Below are 22573 nucleotides of genomic sequence, written 5' to 3'. Positions count from 1 at the left end.
ATCCAGTGCTGGGGAGGAAGGCCAGGAGGAGCCCTGAGGCTTGCTGGCCAGCTGCTTCAGCTTAATGATTTGTAGGCCAGTGACAGACACTGTCCCAAAGGAGATGGACAGCATTCCTGAGAAAGACACCTGAGATCGTCCTACCTAAATACACACGCGCAAGCATGTACACAGATGTGCACATATAAGAAGGCAGAGCAAAAACACTGTGAAGCATCCAGCAAAAAAGAGGAAAACAAGAACTATGAGGGCAAAGATAATTGTGGAGCAGCTTCTTTCCGGGTTGGTTAGGTGGGTGAAGCCTAGGACAGGCCATGTGTGCCAGTGTTGCATGTGCAGGATGCTCATCTGGGCAGCAACCAGATCTTGGGGGCCGGTAATTAGCATCAGAATACAGTACCAGACCAGCCCCCAACAGGCAGCTCTGTTCTTTTAGCTGCGTTTCTCTTCTGTGACTCCGAACTGCTGCACTCTCCTAGCACACCCTTGGTGAACTCCCAGTGATTGTCTTCTTTGGAGTCCTGTTTTATCCCGACTCTTCCACACTGCATCACAGTTCAGCTTCTAATCCTCTACTTTCCCTGGAAGTCTAGCAGAGCCTTGTAATTTGATGGGCTCTCATTTTTTTATTTTTCAAAGATTTTATTTTTGTTCCTTTCTATATGTTTATGTGTATGTGTCTATGCATGCAGGGGCTGTCATGGCCAGAAGAGGGTGTCTGGTCCCCTGTAGCTAGGGCTACAGGTAATTGTGAACTCAGACATGCATACTGAGAACAGAACTGCTCTGCAAGAGCAGTAGGTGTGCAGCCACTGCTCTTTAACTGCTGAGCCATCTCTCCAGCCCCCATCCATGTTTCTAATTTTGCCTTTGTTTTCTGTATCATCAGCATCCTGTCTTTTCTGGTTTACTTTTTGTTGCTGTTACAAAACCCTAGATCAGAAAGTAGTTTAGGGGAAGAAAGGGCTGAATTCAGCTTACAGGTTACAGTCCATCATGGAGGAAAGTCAGGGTAGGAGCTCAAGCAGGAACTTAAATGAGAAAGGCTGCTTACTGGCTAGCTTGCAGACCCATGCTTATTAGCTAGCTTTTACATAAACCCCAGGAAGACCTGCCCAAGGAATGGTGTCTCCCACAGTGGGCTGCCCCCCTCCACCACCTCAATTAATAATCAAGACAGTACCACAGCCAAGTCCACAGGCCCATCTGATCTGGGCACTCTCCTCAATTGAAACTCCCTTACAGACTTAACTAGGATGCTACAGACTTAACTAGGATGCTGTCCACAAGTTCTTGCTAGTCCCAGTGTCCTCAGCCCTTCCCCTGTTTCCTTGTAGTAGTTTCACAGTATCAGGTCTAGCATTCAAACCTTTCATCCATTTTGAATTGCTTTGTACCTGGCAAGAAATGGGGATTGAATTTCATCCTTTTTTTTGCAGATAATTCTGTTTTTCCAGCACCCATTTATTGAAAAGTCAGTCCCTTCTCCCACGTGTGTTCTGAGCACCTTTGTAAAAATCAGTTGGGTTTAGTTGTATAGTTTACTTCTCAGTGTGTGTGTATTTTTAATGTTTCATTTACATTTTCTATTACATTTATTTATTTTGGGGCTTCCTGTGCATGCCATGGCAGGAATGTGGAAGTTAAAGGACAGCTTGTTAAGTTTTCTCCTTCCACCCTGTGGGTTCCAGAGATGGAACTCAGGTTGTCAGGCGTGGTAGCATTTGCCTTTACCTGTAGAACCATCTAATCAGATCCTTCTGCCCTCACCCCTCTCGTGTGTGTGTGTGTGTGTGTGTGAATGCCAATACTATGCTGGCTTGATTACTACAACTTGGCTTTGGCTGCCTCGGGGCTTTTGTGACTTGATACAAATTCTGTTTGTTTTTTTTTTCCCCTGGTTCTATAAAGAATATCATTGGTGTTTTGGTGCAGGTTGTGTTGAATCTGTAGATCACTGTGAGCAATTTGGACTTCTAACAATACAGATACTTCTATCCGTGAACAGGAACTATACATCTCTTCCTTTACCCCTTCTCCTTTCTTTTCCCCCTCTCTTCCTGCCCTCCCTTTGTCTTTCCCAATCTCCTTGTTTCTTCCATCACTGTTGTACCGTTCTCGGCGCGGCAGTGTTTCACATCTTGGATGACACTTACTCCCAGGTGTTTGTTTTGCAGTCATTATAAGATTGCTTTCTTGAATTCTAGTTTAGATAACTTGTTAATGATGCAAATAAAGCTATTGGGCTTTCTCTATTGATTTTGTACCCTGTAGCTTTGCTGAATTTGCTTATTTGTTCAAATAGTTTTCAGTGGGACTTGGGGGTTTTCTTCATGTAAACATATTATCAGCAAACTGACGACTTGCTCTTTGTGAGCTTGGTATGTACGTGTTTCATTCCTCGGCTTGGGACGTTCAATATAATACTAAAAGTGATGGAAATGGACATGCTTACCCTGTCCTAGATCTTAGAGAGTGGTTTTCAGCCTTTCCCCTCTTAGCAGTGTTTACTGTTGGCTTTTACTGTGTTGAGTTTTTTCTCTTCCTAATTTGTTGAAAGCCTTTAAGTAATGAAGCAAGATTCAGTTTTGTTACTATAGTCAATTGTTCGATTATTCTTACTATAGTCTTTATTTCCTGCTTATTTTACGTAGTGTCTTCTTATATTGTAGCCTAGGCTAGCCCACAACTCACAATGTAATTCAGGCTGGCCTATAAGTCACCGTGTAGCCTAGGCTCACCTCTAACTTACTAGGCTGGGTTGTATGTAGCTCAGGCTTACCTATAACTCACTGTGTAGCCTAGGCTGGGTTGTATGTAGCTCAGGCTCACCTGTAACTCACTGTGTAGCCTAGGCTGGGTTGTATGTAGCTCAGGCTTACCTGTAACTCACTGAGTAGCCTAGGCTGGCCTACAACTCACTTTGTTGTCTGGGGGCCTGTAACTCACTATATAGCTCTTGTTGATCTCATAACTCGTTCCTCTCCAGAACTAAGATTAGAGGCAACACCTAAAATGCTGTGCTGTTTTGGCACTAGATGGAGTCCTAAGTCCGGGTGTTATACATTGTCATGGTTTTGTACATTGTCATGGTTTTGGCACTAGAGGGCAATCCAAGGCCAGATCTGCCTGAAGTACACAGTTGGGGTATTGTTCATCGTGAGACACCCAAAAAAAGGTGGGCCTGCCCTCAATGTCTGGGGCCGAGGGCAGGTCCACATGCCTCATCCTCAGTCCCTGGCTTGTGGTCACACTGTGGAATTTGGCTGAGCTCCGGACAGATTACTGTCAAAGTATTCCTCTAATCACTAATGCTGCCACACTGCCCAGCTTGCCAAGACCAGTATGTCACAGCACATACCTGCATTCATTTTCACAAAAACCATGGACTTTGGTGCTTGAATAGGTCCTAGAGATCAGGTCTGGCTTTTTTGTTTTGTTTTTCTTAAAAAAAAAAAAAAAAAAAGTGCTTCTTGAAAGGGAGTTACATTTTAGCTTGGGAGTGGTGGTGCATGCCTTTAATCCCAGCACTTGGGAAGCAGAGGCAGGCAGATCTCTGTGGGTTCAAGGCCAGCCTGGTCTACACAGCAAGTTCTAGGATAGTCAGAGCTGCACAGAGAAACCCTGTTTTGAAAAAAACAAAAACAAAACAACAACAAAAAAGTCAAAACCAAAAAAAAAGAAAAAAGAAAAAAGGAGGTGGATTTTTAATAAAGTATTTATGTATTTAACTTAAAAAAATTACTGTTGTGTGGATGTGTGTGAGTGTGTGCATTCCACAGTGTGCACGTGGAAGCCAGAGGACAGCTTCTGGGAGCTGTTTGTCCCCGTTTGGGTTCTGGGAATTTAACTCAGCTTCTCAGGCTTGCATGGCTAGAGCCCCATCTTAGGCTCGCGTGGCAGTGGAGGCTTGGGCGTTCCAAAGCCTATGGCCATACCAAAGTGTTACAGTTCTTGATTAAGCCTCTGTGCTAAGCACAGCAGAGGTACAACCCAAAAGCCCATGACTGGTCCGTTTGCAGCTGAGGCCCAGGCTTGGCAAGGCCGAGACCTATCAGGCTGGAGGGCAGGCCCAGTGAGACGAAGCTGGCAGGGGATAAATGATGAATCTCAGGTGGTCATGGTCGAAGGCTGACTGTGTCACGAAGCCAGTCAGCAGCATGCATGCACCCCCAGCATGTTTATTGAAATCAGGGATTTATGAACCTTGGGCAGTGGGGGAGGGATTTCTAGGGTGACTGTGTTTGATTCAATGAGGCCAGGGGGTTAGGGATACTTGATTTGCACGTAGTGGCACAGCACCTCTTTTTCCATGCAGTAGCATGGTCCTATCAAAAGAAGGAGAGTACAGTATTTAATTATCCTATGGGAGAGGGGGAAAAATCTCCAAGTATAATTGAAGGTCACTGCTGGACTAAGATCCTGAGCAGGGTGGGACATTTCTAGGAATCCCCAGATGCTTGCTGGAGTGGTTTCCTTATTGGGAAAGGGTCTGGCCTGTAATCTGCCTTGAGGTCTATGTGATGCTCCTTACAAGACCTGGGGTCATACAGATCAGGGCTTTTAGAACCTCAATGAGAAAGAGGCGTTCGTCAGCACAAGTAAATGGAGGCACCAGACTTCAGCCTTATCCAACAGAGCCCCACAAGTGCCCACTGCTACTCACTGGCCCTTTCTATGTCTTTTCAGACAGTCTGAAACTGCAGTGCCTAAAACTTGCTGTGTAGACCAGGCTGACCTTCAACTCTCAGTGGTTCTCCTGCTTCCTGAGTGCTGGGATTACAGGCATGTGCACCATTGACTAGGGGAGAGCTTGACTTTAAAAGAATGATGCTGTAGGTATGAGACAGCCTGGAGGGACACATGCTTCTCTGGCCATCTAAAGTCATGCCAAACATGCAGACCTTGTCTGATGTTCTAGAATATATGTGGTGGCTAGTTTTGAATGTCACAGGTGATTTTTAAGGAAAAAAGTAATCACATTAACATTAGTCCCATAGTTTGGACTTGTTAAGGATAAATGGCCTTTGTGAAGGGTCTTGGGTACCTAATTATCATTTAGAACACTTGTTATTCTCATTGGTTTTCTATGAGCTGTGTTGGCAGCTACCTCAAGAGATTCCATAGAGCATTTATTGCAATGTCTCCACCTCAGAATGCAAGCCAGCATCCAGAAGCTCCTGTAAGTTAAGGGATGTGCTGTGAACCCCATTTTCCTGGAAAAGTTACTAGATGTGCTAATAGATGTTCAGTCACTAGCTCTGCAGAGAAGAAGATCATGTATCATTTTTGCCTATTTCTGTGGTATGAGTATTTCTATAGTAGCTGACTAATTACGCAAATCGACATGATATCCTTGAATGTAGAGCTGGGAAGAAAGGTGTACAGTTAACTGAGTCCATTCCAAACTCACCAACCACCATTGTTAAAGGCGTTTCTCTTTTTATGTCCAGGCAGCACAAGCCCACAGGAAAAGGAAAGGTTAATGAAGAGAAAACAAACTATCAGCATAGTGTTTTCTTTAAAAAGCAAAGGTTTATGTATTTTATCTTACATGTATGAATGTGTGTGTGCGTGTGTGTGTGTGCGTGCGTGCGTGCGTGTGTGTGTGTGTGTGTGTGTGTGCGTGTGCGTGTGTGTGAGCGCGCACGTGTGCAGTGCCTAGTGAGGCCAGAAGAGGACATGATACCTCCTGGAATTGGAGAAGTAAATCCTGGGTCCCTGCAAGAGCAGAAAGTGCTCTTAACCACTGAGCCATTTTCCTGGCCCACCATGGTATTTTCTAAAATGATCAAAACTTAAAAGCAGAGACCAGCTTTCCCTTTCTTCATTCAAACACATCTCTGAAAGCAAGTAAGCCAAGCTGGGTTTGGAGAGCTGTAGTTGTTTGTGTTGAGGCAGGCAGGCGTCTCTAGACCAAGCCGTCTGCTACTATTTCCGAATGGCACACGGTGGCCGTGGTTTTTTAAAAAGCTTGCCATGGCACATGCATCTTTTAAAATATTTTGTGTATTTGAAAATTTCATACATGCATACAATATATTTTGATTATATTTGACCCCAACTCCTATGTCCAACTCTTGTCAGATTTTCCCCTTTACTAGTCTTTCAAAATTGTGTTTTTGTGTGTTTTGCTTTTGAGATAGCATGTGTGTGTGTGTATGTGTGTGTACACAGCTTAGCTGGCCTGCGCTACATTAACTAGACCAGGCTAGCCTTTGAACTTACAGAGATCCACCTGCCTCTGCCACTAGAGTGCTAAGATTAAACACATGCACTATGCCTGACCTTTTTTTTTTCCCCTTAAATAACTCAGAGTCCAATTCGTTGCCCATATATGTCTGGTTGTAGGGCCATCCAGTGGAACATGGCCAACCTACCAGGGCTCACACCTTAAAGAAACTGACTGCCTCCGTCCGCTAGCCACCATTAATTGTCAATAGCTCCTCAGCTAGGGATGGGCAGATCACAAGTTTCAGAGCTCTCAAGTTGAACATACGCATCTGTGGTTAGGCAAGATGGGGAATAACTTTATATTGCTGTTTTTGTGTGAGGACTCCAGAAAGACCCCCAAGCACAGCTTGTGTGACCCTCTGGATTCATATCCAGCCCCTTGGGGTTTCCCTGGGCTTGACGCTTACCTAATTTGGAGTGAAGCACTAGAACTGACCACCATTTCCAACTGTGTGACCTAGGGGAAAGCTTGAACCTCATTTCACAAGTGAAAGAGGCTGATGATATCATCTGCCTGGGAGGGTTACACATAGGCCATCTTTGACCATATGAAGTATTAACTGTGGGTGATAGTAATGTCACAGCCCATTGTAACTGAATTATTGCTGCTTTCTAAAATGACCTTAGTCTCAGCAGTCCATATTACCAGTCTTCAGAAAACATTTTAAACTAAATTATGTAAAAACTAGCGTTTTGAAAATTCTAAGCTAAGATTGGATTTTCTTCTAAAAAGGAATTTAAATGATTTTGGAGACAGAATCTCTGTCATCCAGGTTGGCTTCAGAAATCTTCCTGCTTCAGCCTCCCATGTGCTGGGCTTATAGCCAGGCCTCTTTGCCCACATAGCTTTTATGTGGGACTCCTTTCTGATCTAGTGTGGCAAGTTCTTTATCCACTGAACATTTTCCAGCTCCCCCTTACTAGAGGTTTCAAACCAGCTGGGTGTGATGTTGCGTTCGAGTAGAAGCTAACTAGCCGTTGACCAGCCATTGGTCATCCCTCCACAGGGCACAGAGTTCATCACTGGGCCCCTCTGTTGTTTTGTTTGTTTGTTTGGGCAAGGTCTCTCCATGCAGCCCTGTCTGGCCTTGCTCTCATAGAGATCCACTTGCCTCTGCCTCCCTAGTGCTGAGATTAAAGGCATATACTATCAGGCCCAACAATCCCTCTATTCTTTGTGCTCCTTTTCTTCATCTCATACTCTCCAGTCTTTTCTCTATTCATCTACCACTTGAGTATCAAAAGTTAAATGTGTAAGTTACACAAGCTTGGTGAACATGAAAGAAAGATTTATTCACTTACTATTGAAGGAGCCATGGAGGTAAAGGTGCTACAAGAGCATTTGAAGGAATTAGAGACATTAAAAAAAAAAAGTTAGCATTTAAACAGTGCTAACTGGTTAGACACAAAACTGGTTAATTTCCTACAAGGCAGCAAATGCCTAACCTTTGGGATTATTTGTTCAGGTAGACAGGAATACCCAAGTTAACATATAACTTCACAGTGTCTGGTGTTACTAAATGGTAAGCAGCAAAACCAGCATGGGTTTGTTTTGTTTTCCAGAGACGTGATCTTTTGGGAGGCCTATTTAAGGATGTCCCATGGTAGGGATCTCAGTGCAGAGCATTTGTCCAGTGTACACTAGAGTCTAGGTTGAGTCCCCAGCATGGGAGGGGAGAAAATGGCAGCAGAACAGCAAAGATAGGTTGTACCTTTTTGTATCTGTCACTTCTAAAATTACCTTCTGTAGGTGACTCTACACATAGTTACCAATTAAATAGCCCTTTCATTTCAGAAACATTCCTGAGAGACATTCATTTCTAAGTTAACAGAAGCTTTTGAAAACTCTTACTCTGGGACTCCAGAATGACAGGTAGCAGGCTTCCCTGCCTTGGGGTAGAGCTGTCTGAGGTCTCCTAAATTTCCTTTTGTCTACCTCAGTGAAGCAATGGAACGGAGTGTCACCTGCCCACTCTTCTTGGCAGCCATGTTTTCTTCTATTCCTCCAGTCACCGGTGTTTCAGCCCCCTGAAGATCTTCTGTCCACCCTCACTGAAGTCTAGCAGAGCCACAGGCAGGAGGAGGTTAAGTTCTCTGTCCTTATGGATCGAATTTAGTTAATATTTAACAAGCAATTTATTAACGCAAAGTACTTCAGTTAGACTCTGTGGGGCATGGAGAAAAGAATAACACCTCCTCCAGATCCCGTAACTCAGTGGAGAAGACAGAAGCATGGAAAGCCAGCCGAAGCTGTGTTTCTTAACCGTGGCTGAACATTAGGGTCACCTGGGAACTCAGAAACATCCTGCTGCCTTGTATTTTCCAGACTCATTAAATTAGAATCCCAGGGTTGGGGGGTGGGACCCAGGCATCAGTATGTTTTAGGAGTTTCTGGGAAATTCTAGTGTATTGCTAAGCTAGAGCAAAACCAACTTGGAAAACTTAGTGAAGGATTAAGTATTGAATCAACAGGGCACCACAGCCATTCTGGATAGTCTAATCCACTATCTGGTCACATTTCAGTCCACGAATGCAGAAAATATAACCTCTCATTGTAAATATGGGGAAGTCTTAGGTAAGCGTGATTGCAAAGCACATAGAAAACATATGCTTTGTTTTGGGAGATGACTCAGTCAGTACGATACTTGCCATGCAAGCGTGAGAACCTAACTTGATCTTCTAGAACCCATTTAAAAAGCTGGACACTGCTGAATGGTCCTTTATCTCTGTGGTGCAGACCGGAGACAAGAGGAGCCTTAGGTGGTGCTAGCTAGCGAGCCTGAGACCCTGTGTCAGAAATACAGTGGAGGGGCTAAAGATGTGGCTCGGTGGTTAGGAGCACTCGTTGCTCATGCAGAGGTCCCCGCTTTGGTTTCCAGCACCCACACTGTGGCTTATAACTGCCTGCAACTCCATTGCTGAGGACATCATGCATGCACACAGTGCACATACATATAAGTTGGGAAAGCACTTATGCACGTAAAATAAATCTTTAAAAAATGTAGATTAATGTATGGATATTACAACTTACCCATACCCACATTTATTTAATAGTAATACATAGGAGTGCGAGTGAGGAAGACAGCTCTGATGTCCACACACAGACAAATGTACACCACACACACAAAGAGTACTTTAGGGAGTATGTTTTGAAGGATGCTACATCTCTAAGGAGAAAGAGAAAGAGACCTCAAAGGACCAGATTAGAAGAGTGCCCTCCAAGTTTGTTCTTTCTAAATTTATTATCTGTGCTCTTTCACTGGGAATTTTTTTCTCCCTTGTCTTTCTGAGGCCTCTCTCTCTCTCTCTCTCTCTCTCTCTCTCTCCTTTTCTTTTTTCTTTCCTCCCTACCTCTTTCCCTCCCTCCCTCCCTTCCTTTCTCGTTTGAGACAGGGTCTCTATATCACCCTGGCTGGCCTGGAACCCACTGTGTAGACTAGGCTGTCCTGCAGAGTTTTCCATGCAGCCCAATAGTTCATTGTCTTTTTTTAATTTATTTTTTATTTTTAAAGATTTATTTATTTATTATTTGTACAGCATTGGTTTGCATGTACACCTGATGCCAGAAGAGGGCACCAGATTTCATTTTAGATGGTTGTAAACAACCATGTGGTTGCTGGGAATTGAACTCATGACCTCTGGAAGAGCAGCCAGTGCTCTTAACCTCTGAGCCATCTCTCCAGCCCCTAGTTCATTTTCTTAACAGTACACAAGTCCTAGCATTGACATCGAACACGAAGCTCAGTGTCAGACAGAGTAGAGAGTACCACTCCTGGGTACTGTACACAAAAGACTCTTAGAGTTGGCGTGTCACAGAGATGCTTGCACACCCATGTTTATTGCAGCACAGCTCAGCACAGCCTAGATGACTGTCAGCACATGAATAAGGCGGGTGTGAATCATACATACGCACATAAGCACAGTGGAGTCTTATCCAGCCATGAAGAATGAAATGATATTACTTACAGGAAAGTGGATGGAAGCAGAGATCTAGGAACAAAACAACTCAGACAGACAAGTGTCACATGCTTTCTTTCTCTCATCCCTGGATCCTAGATTTTGAATAGGTGCATAAAATCATCGTTTATACGTATATGTGTAGGTGTGTACATGTGTATGTGTCTGAGAGAGAGACATAAAGTAAAAGCAGAATTGGAGAAAAAAGTATCTGGAGAAGGAAGACTAGCAGGAGAAGAGAGAGAGGAATGTGTCAGGATGAATGAAATGTGGTCGAAGCACGTGACTCGCTTGGAGTGAAAATGGCTTTATGAAACCTAGCCCTGTACAGCGGATAATGTAAAAGGACTGTCCTGTTGGTAGCCAGCTTACTTGATGTCACTTTAACAGGAGGCCTCATTCTTCTTGTCTTATCTAGAACTAAGAGGAAAAGAGTGACTATGGTTTTTGCTCACAGAATGGATGACGACCAGCCACCTGTGGTTACTGCTACCCTGCTGGTGCCCCTCCAGAACCATAGCTGCATGGAGGCCGCTGAGGCCCTGCTGCCCCACGGCCTGATGGAAGTCCAGGAGGAGCACAGCTGGCTGAGCAACAGGACCGACCTTCAGTATGGGCTGAATCCTGGAGAGGTGGCCACAGCCAGCATCTTCTTTGGCGCTCTGTGGTTGTTCTCCATCTTTGGCAATTCCCTGGTGTGCCTGGTCATCCACAGGAGCCGGCGGACTCAGTCCACCACCAACTACTTTGTGGTGTCCATGGCGTGCGCGGACCTTCTCGTCAGCGTGGCCAGCACGCCGTTCGTCGTGCTGCAGTTCACCACTGGGAGGTGGACTCTCGGCAGTGCCATGTGCAAGGCTGTCCGCTACTTCCAGTACCTCACTCCGGGGGTCCAGATCTACGTGCTCCTCTCCATCTGCATCGACCGCTTCTACACCATCGTCTACCCACTGAGCTTCAAGGTGTCCAGAGAAAAGGCCAAGAAGATGATTGCAGCCTCCTGGATCTTGGATGCGGCCTTTGTGACACCCGTCTTCTTTTTCTATGGCTCCAGCTGGGACAGCCATTGCAACTACTTCCTCCCTCCCTCCTGGGAGGGAACTGCCTATACGGTTATCCACTTCTTGGTGGGTTTTGTGATTCCCTCTGTCCTCATCATCTTATTTTACCAGAAGGTCATAAAGTATATCTGGAGAATAGGCACTGATGGGCGGACCCTGAGGAGGACGATGAACATTGTCCCCAGGACAAAGGTGAAAACGGTCAAGATGTTTCTCCTCTTGAACTTGGTGTTCCTGTTCTCCTGGCTGCCTTTCCACGTGGCTCAGCTCTGGCATCCCCACGAGCAAGACTACAAGAAGAGCTCTCTTGTCTTCACAGCTGTCACGTGGGTATCGTTCAGCTCTTCAGCCTCGAAACCCACTCTGTACTCCATTTATAATGCCAACTTTCGGAGAGGGATGAAAGAGACCTTCTGCATGTCCTCGATGAAGTGCTACCGCAGCAACGCCTACACCATCACCACCAGTTCAAGGATGGCCAAGAGAAACTATGTTGGCATTTCGGAAATCCCCCCAGTGAGCAGGACGATAACCAAAGACTCTATCTATGACTCGTTTGACCGTGAGGCCAGGGAAAAGAAGCTTGCCTGGCCCATCAACTCAAACCCACCCAACACTTTTGTCTAATTTTTAAGAATTCTTTCACTGTTATGTGCCAGAGATTAAAAGGCTTTAACTATAAAGAGAGAAGTGCTTTACTTAGTTTTCACTAAACTTTCTGTTTTTTTGTAAAATGCATTCACTGTTAATTATGATTTCTGTGGATTTTGTTGTGGCTGCTTTTGGTTGGTCAGTAGTGCTCCCAGTAGTAAAGCCCATACAGAGTTCTTTCCTGGGCTGGAGTGAGGGTCATTAGTTAAGAGCTCTGGTTGGTCTTCCGAGAACCCCAGCATCGTCAGGGCAGCTCACAACCATCTGTAGTCCAGTTTCAGGGGATTCAGTGACCTCTTCTAGCTTCTTGGGACACTACACACTTGTGGTGCACAGACATTCATGCAAGCAAAACACTCATAAAATTAAAACAAAACAAAACAAAAGCCATTTTTTGTTTGTTTAAAAGTTTTCTTCCTGAGTGGTAAGCTGACTCAGAGAGTAAGAGCACTTGCTGCCGAGCCTGACAACTTGAGTTCGGTCCCTGTAATCGCATGATAGAAAGAACCAACTCTTGCAAGCTGTCTTCTGATCTCTACATAAGTGTTGTGGCACGTGTGTGCACGGCCACACACTAAATAAATGTAAAAGAAAAACTGAAAACGCTTTGCTACTTTGGTTCTGCCACCAGGTCAGTGGGTAGTCTTCACACTTTGTCTTGCTTTATTTTGCTTTTACTGTCTTTTTCCTAGTGACTTTTTCTAACTGTGGCCTCCTGAGCCACTGAGCTTGGGTTTTTCCAGCTGAGCACCATAGTTTGTGCTTGAAAGGGGGTGGGAGTGGCAGTGTCCCGATACTCTGCCCACCAGAGCCCAGTGGAACTGCGGGAAGCCTTCTGAGATGGGTTTAGTCACTCCTGGGGAGAGAGCACTTAGAGCTACCTACAGTCCTTGGTGTTTCTTGTTTCCATCCTTTCCTTAGTCCAAGCAGCTGGTGAAGCCTTGAAAATTCTTTTTTGTTCATTGGTGGGGGCGGGGTGCACTTACAGAGATCAGAGGACTTGCCGGAGCCAGTTCTCACCTTTCACCGTGTGGGCTCTGGGGCTTGCACTCAGACCTTTAGGCTTGACAACAGGCATCCTCCCACTGGACCTTCTCACTGGACTAAGCCTGGAAGCCAGTGTGCTCTTTCCCTCACGTGCGACCATACGCACAGTTCCTAGGACAGGCATTTCCTTCTCGGGGTCATACACAGGCAAATGAGCAAGTGTCCTGGCTAGGCTTGCCAAAGAGAGGAATGACATTTTTCTGTGCTCTGCAGTTCACAGAGGTTCACCTGTGGCCCTACTGTGACCCACCAGGACACCAGGGGCAAGATTCAACTACTTTTTCTCCTATAAATTAAGACACGAGGCCTTTTATTGAAATTAAAATTAATTATTTTAAACTTATGTGTATGTGTGCCTACAGAGGCCAGAAGAGGGCATTGGATCCCCTGAGGCTGGAATCAAGGCACTTGTGAGATACCCAACACAGGTGCTGGGAACCGAACCCAGCTCCTCTCTTCGAGAGCAGTATGTGCTCCTAACTGCTGAGCCATCCTTTCAGCCCCATGAAGTTTGAGCTCTAGTCAGACAACCTCTTCTCTCTCTAGATTAAGCCAGAATTTGCCTTTCAAACTCAGCCTCTCCTTTGTGTGACTGAGGCTTGGTTCTTTGGTTCCCAGGTGCACATTATTTGGAATCTAGCACCAGTAGGTGTAGAAGATGTTCTCTTCTAAGTGGGTATGGTAACACACTCATAATTCTGGCCCGCTGGAGATGAAGGCAGAAGAATCGGTAGTTCATGGTCATTGTTGGCTACACAGCAACTTGGACCAGCTGGGGCTATGAGACCTTGTCTCAAACGCAACACAGCACAAAACAAAAGGGATTTATTTTAACGTAAGTAAGGGTTTACGGACAAGCCTGGTTTGCATTTCCATGGGCTGGTTAACAGGAGCCGCATGTCATAACTCACTGTCTCGGAGTCTACTTGTACTCGCTCATCCTCTCAACAGTTCCGTGATGTATTTATGGTTTGTGTGTGTGTGAGACTGGGTTTCATTGTATATCCCAGGCTAGCTACGTACTCCAGGCGATCTTGCCTCAGCCTCACCTGTGATGAGTTTATGCTCGTCTCTTTACCAGATGAGGAGACGAGCTTCTCCGTGAGGCAGCTGGTCAGGTGGGAGTGTGACAGCTGGCAGTTCTGACTCAGGACCTCCTACAAGCCTGTGGCTCATTCCTTACCATTTCAGTTGTCTCCTTAGAGAACATGAGGGGCCCCACCCAGACATGCGCTGTTTGCCTGATCACGAACTTGGTAGCACTGTAAGGCCTGAAATAATTGGGCTGTTCTGAGAACCTCCAGATGCAGTGGAGTGAGCTGGCTTACACCTTTCTCTTGGTCATTAATTGGTTCTTCAACCTCTGATACTGAATATTTTGAGATCCAGAAGGTAGTCTGTCCCTCCTGTCTCAAAAACACCATAAATCAGACAAGACTGTTTTTGGTATTTGTGACAACAGCTGTGCAGGCCAGGTGCAGGGGTACTCACTTTAAATCACAGCACTCAGGAGGCAGAAAAAGCAGATCTCTGAGTTTAAGCCATCTTGGTCTACATACAAGATCCAGGCCAGCCAGGGCTACATAGTAAGAGTCCGTCTCAAAAGACAAGGCAAACCCCAAACAGAACAGTAAGATATGTGCTCTACAAACACCTACAGAAGCTGGACATGCTGGCACACCCTTCTTAGCACTCAGGAGGCAGAGGCAGAAGGATCCAGAGTTTCAAGGTCAGCCTGGTCTGCACAAGCCAGCAGGGTGGCATAGTGAAACTGTTCTCAACAACAAATGGCAACAAAAATACCTTCAGCCTTGCCTTTAGGTTAAGATGCTTCCTTCAAAGGACCAGTTCAAAAGGCTAATAAAATAAAATAAAAACTAGTGTTTTCTTTCTCCTCCCCGTTTTGTGATTTTTTTTTTTTTTAATGTATATGAGTACTTTATCTGCATGTACACCTGCATGCCAGAAGAGGGTATCAGATCACATTATAGATGGTTGTGAGCCACCAAGTGGTTGCCGGGAATTGAATGCAGGACCTCTGGAAGAGTAGACAGTGCTCTTAACGGCAGAGCCATCTCTCCAGCCCTCTGCTGTCTTCTTTCTCTTCACATGCTTGGCAAATTTTTCTCTAAAATGAAATGAGTCAGTTACTTGTCTCACTTGGCCCTTGAGTTAAAATATTTTAAAAATATTTTATGTGCTTTGATATTTTGCCTGCATGTATGTCTGTGAGGTATCAGATTCCCCACAAGTGGAGTTACAGACAGTTGTGAGCTGCCATGTGGATGCTGGAAATTGAACCCAGATCCTTTGGAAGAGCAACCACTGAATCTAGCCCCGCCCTTGCATCTTATGGTTCAGATTTTAAAGTAGAAAATACCCTTCTAGTTGTTTTATTGATTAATTTTTGTTGTTGTTGGTTTTTTTGAGACAAGGTTTCAGCCCTGGCTGTCCTAGAACTGGCTCTGTAGACCAGGCTGGCTTCGAACTTACAGAGATCCTCATGCCTCTGCCCCCCTAATGTTGGAATTAAAGGTGTGTGCCACCACTGCCGTGCACTTATTTAAATATTTAGTGTCTGTGTATTGTAGATGAGGCCGGAAGAGGCCACCAGATCCTCTGGAGCTGGAGTTGCAGGTGGCTTATGAGCAGCCGGTTGGTTGCTGGGAATTGAACCTGGGTCTCCTGGAAGAACAGCCAGTGCTCTTAATTGTTGAGCCATCTCTCCAGGCCCTAGTTATTTTAATTTTATTATTGTTATTGTGTGTATGTATGTATGATGGGGATGTGTATATTAAATCCCAAATGTTCAATTTTACCTTTAAAGACTCAGGAGCCACGTGCTGGGGTGAAAGCCTATTAGTTCAGAGAGGCAGAGAAAGCACGCAACTAACCTTCCTCCTCACCTCCCAGGAGGAAAAAGCCCTCTCTCCTCTGGGCTGTCTTAAGAACCCTCCAAACTGAACGTCCCTTCGTTCCACTTCCTGTTGGTCTCTCTATCCATTCCCGGGAATTCCTCTCTATGGCTTCTTCCCATGTTCACTTCCTGTGACCTGGTTGCTTGCCCCGACCCTTGACCTAGGGTTAACTTTATTTAGCTCTTGTTTACAGAAAGGTCTTGGATTAAAGGCGAATGCCAGGGCTGAGGGAACCATACCCACCTGTTTACACCTGTTTACAATAAACCACTCCACAACTAGAAACAGGTTTTTCCAGTACACAATCTCAGGGTTCACAGTGTGATCAAATATCCTACAACGTGTGTGTGTGTGTGTGTGTGTGTGTGTGTATACACTCATGCCAGGCTCACTCAGCAATCACCTTCTTAGTTTGCTTCTGTTCCCTTGATTAAACACTGTGACCAAAAGCAACATGGGGAGAAAGGGGTTGTTTTTTTTTTTTTTCTTACGAGTCCCTATCACATTCCATCATGAGGGGAAGTAAGGACAGGTGTTTGGAGTCAGAAACTAAGGCAGAGACCAGGGAAGAATGCTGCTTACTGGCTTGCTCCAATACCTTGCACAAACACACACATAGACACATAGACACACACACACACACACACACACACACATTTAAAAATAAAGTTTTAAGCATGCTTTGGATCCTAGGAGGCTGTGAGGGTGGCCTGAACTGTAATAATTGAGTTCTAGGCCAGCCTAGGTTAGAAAGTGAGACTGTGTCTCATGAAAGTAAATAAATAGAATATTAACTTAAATTACATTTTTTTTTTTTTCACGGCAGAGGGAACACTGACAGTCTCTCACCCTTTAGAAGGTCGAATTCAAGCTATTAGTAAAGTTAAGGGAAATCTACCCTTCCTGACAAAGCGGGTGGGTGAGGTGGCTCGGCAGGTAAAGGCACTTGCCAGCAAACTGAAGATATGAGCTCTGTGCGTGGACGGAAAACGCCAGCTCCAGAAAGCGGCCCTCCCCACACACTCGGTATGGGTCTTCCCCCGCCCCCAAGACATTTTAATTAAAATTCATTTTTAATTTGGCAACCAGTCCTGTGGGGTCTCTTCTGATTACTGCGGCACAATTCATGTGTTGGAGAAAAAAAAAAAAAAACCGAAACAAACAAAACCCCAAACGTGCCGGCTGCGCCCAGGCCGGGGAGGATCCAGTCCGCCTTTGTTCTAACCCATCTGGACGGCAGGCCGGGGAGCCCGGGCGCAGTTCTGCCGGACGCCGCGGGGTGGCGCTGTGGCGAGCGGGTAGAGCCCGCCGCCGCTCACCCAGCGCCTCGCCGGAAGCTTGCCGAGCGCCCGGGCTCAGCCGCGGGTTCATCAGCCCGTGCGCTCAAAGCTCCCGAACATCGGAGGAAAATCCCTAGCAAACAATGCCCGTTACAGGCGCTAAACCGCTACTCAAAACACGGCTTTAAACCATTTTACAGTGTGAACACGCTCAAAAAGCCCCGACCCCCACAACCTGCGGCCTCTCCGTTTTCTGTTCCTTTTCTGTCTTTTTAAGTCAGGGGCCCATGTGTCCCGGGCTGGGTTTGAACTATTGATCCTCCTGCCTCTACCTCCTCAGTCCTGGGATTAAAGGCATGCATCACCACACCTGGCCTTTTTTTTTTTTCTTTTCCATTTTAAACCCAGGACTTCGTGCACACTCGTAAGCACTGTACAAACTGAGCTCCCCCCCCCCATCCTTTGCAGCCTTCCTAATTTGGTTCAGAGAATGCACAGTGCGCTTCATAGTACGCGCTAGTTTCCGTGAGCGGGTGCGCATGTGCAGGGTTATTGCGGCAGGAATTCACTCGGGGCCGCAGCGTTGACCTCAGGCCTTCTCAGACCCTCTTTAATGTTTTGAGCTGCTACAGTCCGGGCAGTCCTGGACTGTTTTCCAGATGTGGACACTTTATAATAGTATCTTTTTTTTTTTTTTTTTCTCAGAAGCCTCTTTTAAAATATTGTTCTGGGGATCTAGTGAGGTGATTCACGGCTTAAAGGTGCCTGGCACCACATACCTGGGACCTGAGTTTGATCTCCTAAACCCAACAAGGTGGAAGGAGAGAACAGACCCCCACAGTTTGAACTCTGACCTCGGTGCATGCTGTGGCAGTACACACACTCACACCACATGCACACCTCTACATAAGTACCAGAAAATAACTAAGGCATGCTCAAAGTCAGGTAAGATGGCGCACACTTGTAATCCCAGCGCTTGAGAGGCTGAGGAGAGAGGATCTGGAGTCCGAGGGCTGCCCGTGCTGCCGAGGAAGATCGCGCTCCATAAAGGCATCTAGGCATGGTATCTCTCTTAGTTTATTTGTGATAACATACTCTGAGAAAAGCAACTTAAGGGGAGAAAAGGTTTCTTTTAGTTCACAGTTCCAGTTGCAGCCCACCATGGAGGCTAATTTAAGGGAGCAGGAACTTGAAGGAGTTGGTCACACCACCTCAGGAGCCAAGAAGGGTGAGGAGGGAGGCAGGGAGAGAGGGAGACAGACAGAGCCTAGATCACTTTGTCCTTTCGGTCCAGGTCCCTCTGAAGAAGGAATGGCACCACCCATGGTGGGCGGGGTTTCCCACCTTAAACAAAACCATCCAGATCAGGACAATCCTCTACCCAGCCATGCCCTGAGGCCATCTGCCAGACAGTCCTAGATTCTGTCGAATTGACCTCACTAACCATCCCATCATGCCATGCCTATAATCCCAGCACTTGGGAGGTGGAGAAGAATTAGGAATCCAAGGTCAGAACTGGCCGTAGGAGTTCCTCCGTGGAAAGCAACGACACCCCCCAAATAACAAACCTTGTCAAAACAAAAGCGTTGCTTTTCTGGTCTGAGTTATACAGTAGAGCAGAATTTGGATCCCCTTCAGACTTGAAGGATGTGTGACTCTAGTTCTGCAGGATGACCAAACACAGGTCCTGCCTCGGGCTGAGGAGGCAGATCTGGAGGTCTGAGGGCATCTGGTGTGAGCACGTGGCAGCCAGTAGGACTTGCCACTGTGTACTCACAGAAGCCGGACACAGGAGACTCATGTCCCTCGGGGAAACGTTTCCGTGACGCCGCAGCCACGGTAGCGATTGCCCCTATTCTTAGTCGGGCAAGCTCGCTGTGGTCCACCTCCAAACCCAGCACCGGGGAGGTGGCCACGGGAGGGTCCCTGGAACCTGCCGGCCAGAAACCTGGGATCTCCAGGTTCAGTGTGAAAAGAAGGTGCGGAGGGACTGAGGACGATCTGACGACAACCTTCCCGGCTCTGTGCCACCCCACCCCCGCCCCTTTTTACAGGCGCCCCTGTGTGCGGACTCAGTTGCTTTGCCCCCCCCCCCCCCCGTTTCTCTCTCCCTCCTTTTGAGAGGAATCTAGTGTGGTCCCTTGAAGCCTGCTCAGGGTGACTTTGAACTTCTGGTGCTCCACCTACCGCTGGGATTGCAGGCGTCCTCACTCTGAGTGGTGCCCGGCTGGCTGAGCTGGTGTCTGCTAGACGTGCCATCTCCCCACAGAGCCAAACGCCCAACCGTGGTGACGTCGTTCCGAATTAGCTGTTTCTCATTTGTACTCAAGACCCTTCCGCGATGCCCCACTCCAGAAAGAGGTTCAAAGATCTTTATTATTATTATTTGCCTATGCGAGGCAGAGTTCTTGTTCTCTCTGGTTGAATTCTTCTTTCAAGACAGGGTTTCTGTGTAGCTGGGGTAAAGGCATGTGCCATGCTCGGCTGCTCTCTCTGGTTGAAAAGCTCACGCTCACATGGGTTTTTACCTTTTGGCCTGGACTACTAGAAGATGAGGGATAGTCTAACAAGGCTGGGGCATTCCTAGCTTGCATCTCCTCTTTGCCCTCACAGGACCCCACCTTCTAGTGAAGGTGTGAGCAAACTTTCCCTTCTGATGTTCTTCCTTTTCCTGTGTGGCTACCAGGCTTGGCGGCTACAGCTTGAACAGTTTTCTGTTGGTGGTGTTGTTTTTCTTTTGTTTTGGTTTTTTGAGACAGGGTTTCTCTGGGTAGCCCTGGATGTCCTGGATGCACTTTATAGACCAGGCTGGCGTTCAGAGATCCACCTACCTCTGCCTCCCAAGTGCTGGGACTAAAAGCATGTACCACCACCACCACCACCACCACCACCACCACCACCACCACCACCACCACCACCGTTTTTGTTTTTTGTTTTCAACAGGATCTCAATATATAGTCCTGGCTGGCTCAAAACTCACTATGTATTTATCTTTTTTTTTTTTTTTTTGAGATGGCATCTTATGGAGCCCAGGTCGGCCCCTTCAGCTACCTTCAGCTGCTTTGTTTTTAGATTTATTTAATACAATGTTCTGCCTGCTTGTGCACGTTCACACCAGAAGAGGGCACCAGATCTCCTTAGAGCCAGTTGTGAGCCACCATGTGGTTGCTGGGAACTGAACTAAGGACCTTTGCAAGAGAATTTTCTGTTTGTTGCCGTAGACCTTGTCTTCTCTCCCGTGGCCCTGGCGGGGGTGTGGACTTGCATGGTCTGTGCCCTACTGATTCTGAGCTGTCCTGGCCTTCAGACAGTTCCATGTCTTCCGTCTCAGGGTCTCAAGTGCCTACCAGGAAGGGGCTGCTGAGGGACACAAGACTGGACTGAGCTTTTCCTGCTCAGATCCTTACCTGTCGGAATACTCTGTCAGGCTCAGCCCACTGCCCAACCCCACGCCCGCCTGGGCCAGTCCAGGCCTGCCCCACCCACCCCACCCCACAATGTTTAGGGACCTGTGTTAAGCACAGTGATTCCTTGAGTCTGGAGACTCTAGGATTGAGAATTCAGCTGAAGGCTGGGTGTAGTGGTTTGAACCTTTAATCCCAGCACTCAGGAGACAGAGGCAGGTGGATCTTGGTGAGTTCAAGGACAGCCTGGTTTACATAGCGGGTTCCAAGCCAGCCAGGGCTGCATAGTGAGACCCTGTTTAAATAAAGAGAGAAAAGAAAAAGAAATTCAGCAGCTCTTCTGCCTCATGGTTCCTAGAGAGGGTTGGGGCTTCAACAGCTTTTGAACTATAACTTCGATCTGTCCTGTGACATAATCTGAATTTCTGGACAGCTCCACGCTGCTCACAGCCTGGGATTCCTCCAGCTAGCTGCTCTGAGCTGGGCGGTGCTGACCCCCACTTGGCCATTCTCAGTGGGTGCATCAAGGATGACTGTCCCTTTCCTGAGTGACTACCAAACTGACGTCACTGATCAGGGATTAGAAGAGACACACTTAATGGGGTTAAAGGCAGCTCTAAAACGCCATTATTTTGCAAACTTTTCAAAAGAGCACCCCTCGAGAGTTGAGGTACTTAAAAAGGTGTGCTGACTGGGTAAATTCTGGGCGGACCTAGCAACACTCGGAGTTCAAAGAGGAGCCGGGAGGTCAGCCACCTTAGCTGCGTGTCTTTGGGCACAATCATCACAATGTTACATGACAGTCCAGACTTGGATTGATGTAAAAGTAAAATGGATGAAACGGAAAAAAACAAAACAAAACAAAACAAAAAAACAAAACCCCAAACCAACCAAAACCTATTACTTAGCACCTGAAAATCATTGTATATAGATAATCAGAGCATAAAATCACCAGTTGGAACACCAGTGGTTCTTAAAAGGAATCTAATTAATTGAAGGCTATTATTGCCACAAAGAACCTCCAATTGTACCAATTCAGAGGATAAGTATAGCAATAAAAAAAAAAAATAACCTGGGTATATCTGTTTGGTTTCAGGCATCCCTTGGTCACTACCTGCTGCAGGGCATGAATAGCATACCCTGCCCTCTAGCCTGAATTCCCTAGCCCAGGGGTGGGGCTTCCCTTCTCCCAGAACTAGAGGCCCTTCACTATATAATCCCCGACCTCTCCGATCCCTCTCTCCCTCTTCTTTCTTCTCTGTGTTTTCTTCTTCCTCTTTCTCTCTTGCTCCTCCTGTCCTCAGCTGCTCCCAATAAACCTGCTTTTATTTATATATACTTTGTCTTGCCACTAGCTCATTCTGTTATTTAATCAATATCCTAACACTGCATTTTTATTTGAGCTCATTAAACATTTTTATTTTTAATAACTTAAATCCTTACATACTGTGAATCTTTATTTATTCACATTTGTTTAGTGTGTGTAGCGGTGTGTGCTCAAAGGAGAGCTTGAGAGAGGAGGGTTCTCCCTTCCACTGTATGTGTGGGCTCCAGGCATCAACTCAGGCTGTCGAGCACGTGGTACGATTGCCTGCTGAGCCATCTTGACAGCTCAGTCCTGTGCTATTTAACAAGTTTTCATACCCTGTGGTTAATCACGTCAACTTGAGATTGACAGCATTCAGGAAACACGGAGTGCTGATGAGGGCTTTTCCAGAAAGGTTAACTGAAGGTGGGAGGCGCTACCCCTCAGTCTAAAGACCCAGACCAGGAATCAAAGACAAGCTCACCCCGAGTATTAACACTGCTTCTTACTGTAGACGCCCCCATCCCTATTGTGATGTCTTCCCTGGGTCGGACTGAACCTTAAACCATGGGCCGAAATAGACCCTTTTTGGGGCATTTTGTCACTAACTAAAATGACCCTGCTTAGCATACCAGTTACCCTTGGAAAGTGACTCTGCGTGGATAGGGGAGGGGTGAGGGTGGTTAAGGAGGAAGGAACTGCCTACTGCCATTTA

The 22573-nt window shown here is 46.4% G+C and overlaps 1 protein-coding gene across 6 annotated transcripts in view; it reads left to right on the top strand.

Moving 5' to 3' along the window:
* The window catches only part of Gpr19 (G protein-coupled receptor 19), a 64554-nt gene that overhangs the window by 17095 nt on the left and 24886 nt on the right, over window positions 1-22573 (top strand). For 3 of the 6 annotated variants that reach the window (XM_060384306.1, XM_021641334.2, XM_021641335.2), the window contains one exon: window positions 10610-11942. The exons of 2 other annotated variants lie outside the window; for them this stretch is intronic. In XM_060384306.1, the coding sequence (XP_060240289.1) occupies window positions 10632-11879 (1248 nt within the window). In that variant the 5' untranslated portion in view covers window positions 10610-10631 and the 3' untranslated portion in view covers window positions 11880-11942. Of the gene's footprint in view, window positions 1-10609; window positions 11943-22573 lie in introns of those variants that run through there. One more of the 6 variants, XM_021641336.2, reaches the window with a different exon arrangement.

This window comes from Meriones unguiculatus, chromosome 5 (genome assembly GCF_030254825.1).
Source record: "Meriones unguiculatus strain TT.TT164.6M chromosome 5, Bangor_MerUng_6.1, whole genome shotgun sequence".
Classification (NCBI taxonomy): Eukaryota; Metazoa; Chordata; class Mammalia; order Rodentia; family Muridae; genus Meriones; species Meriones unguiculatus.
Note: the sequence above shows the minus strand (reverse complement) of the source record. Positions and strands in the feature narration are given on the sequence as shown.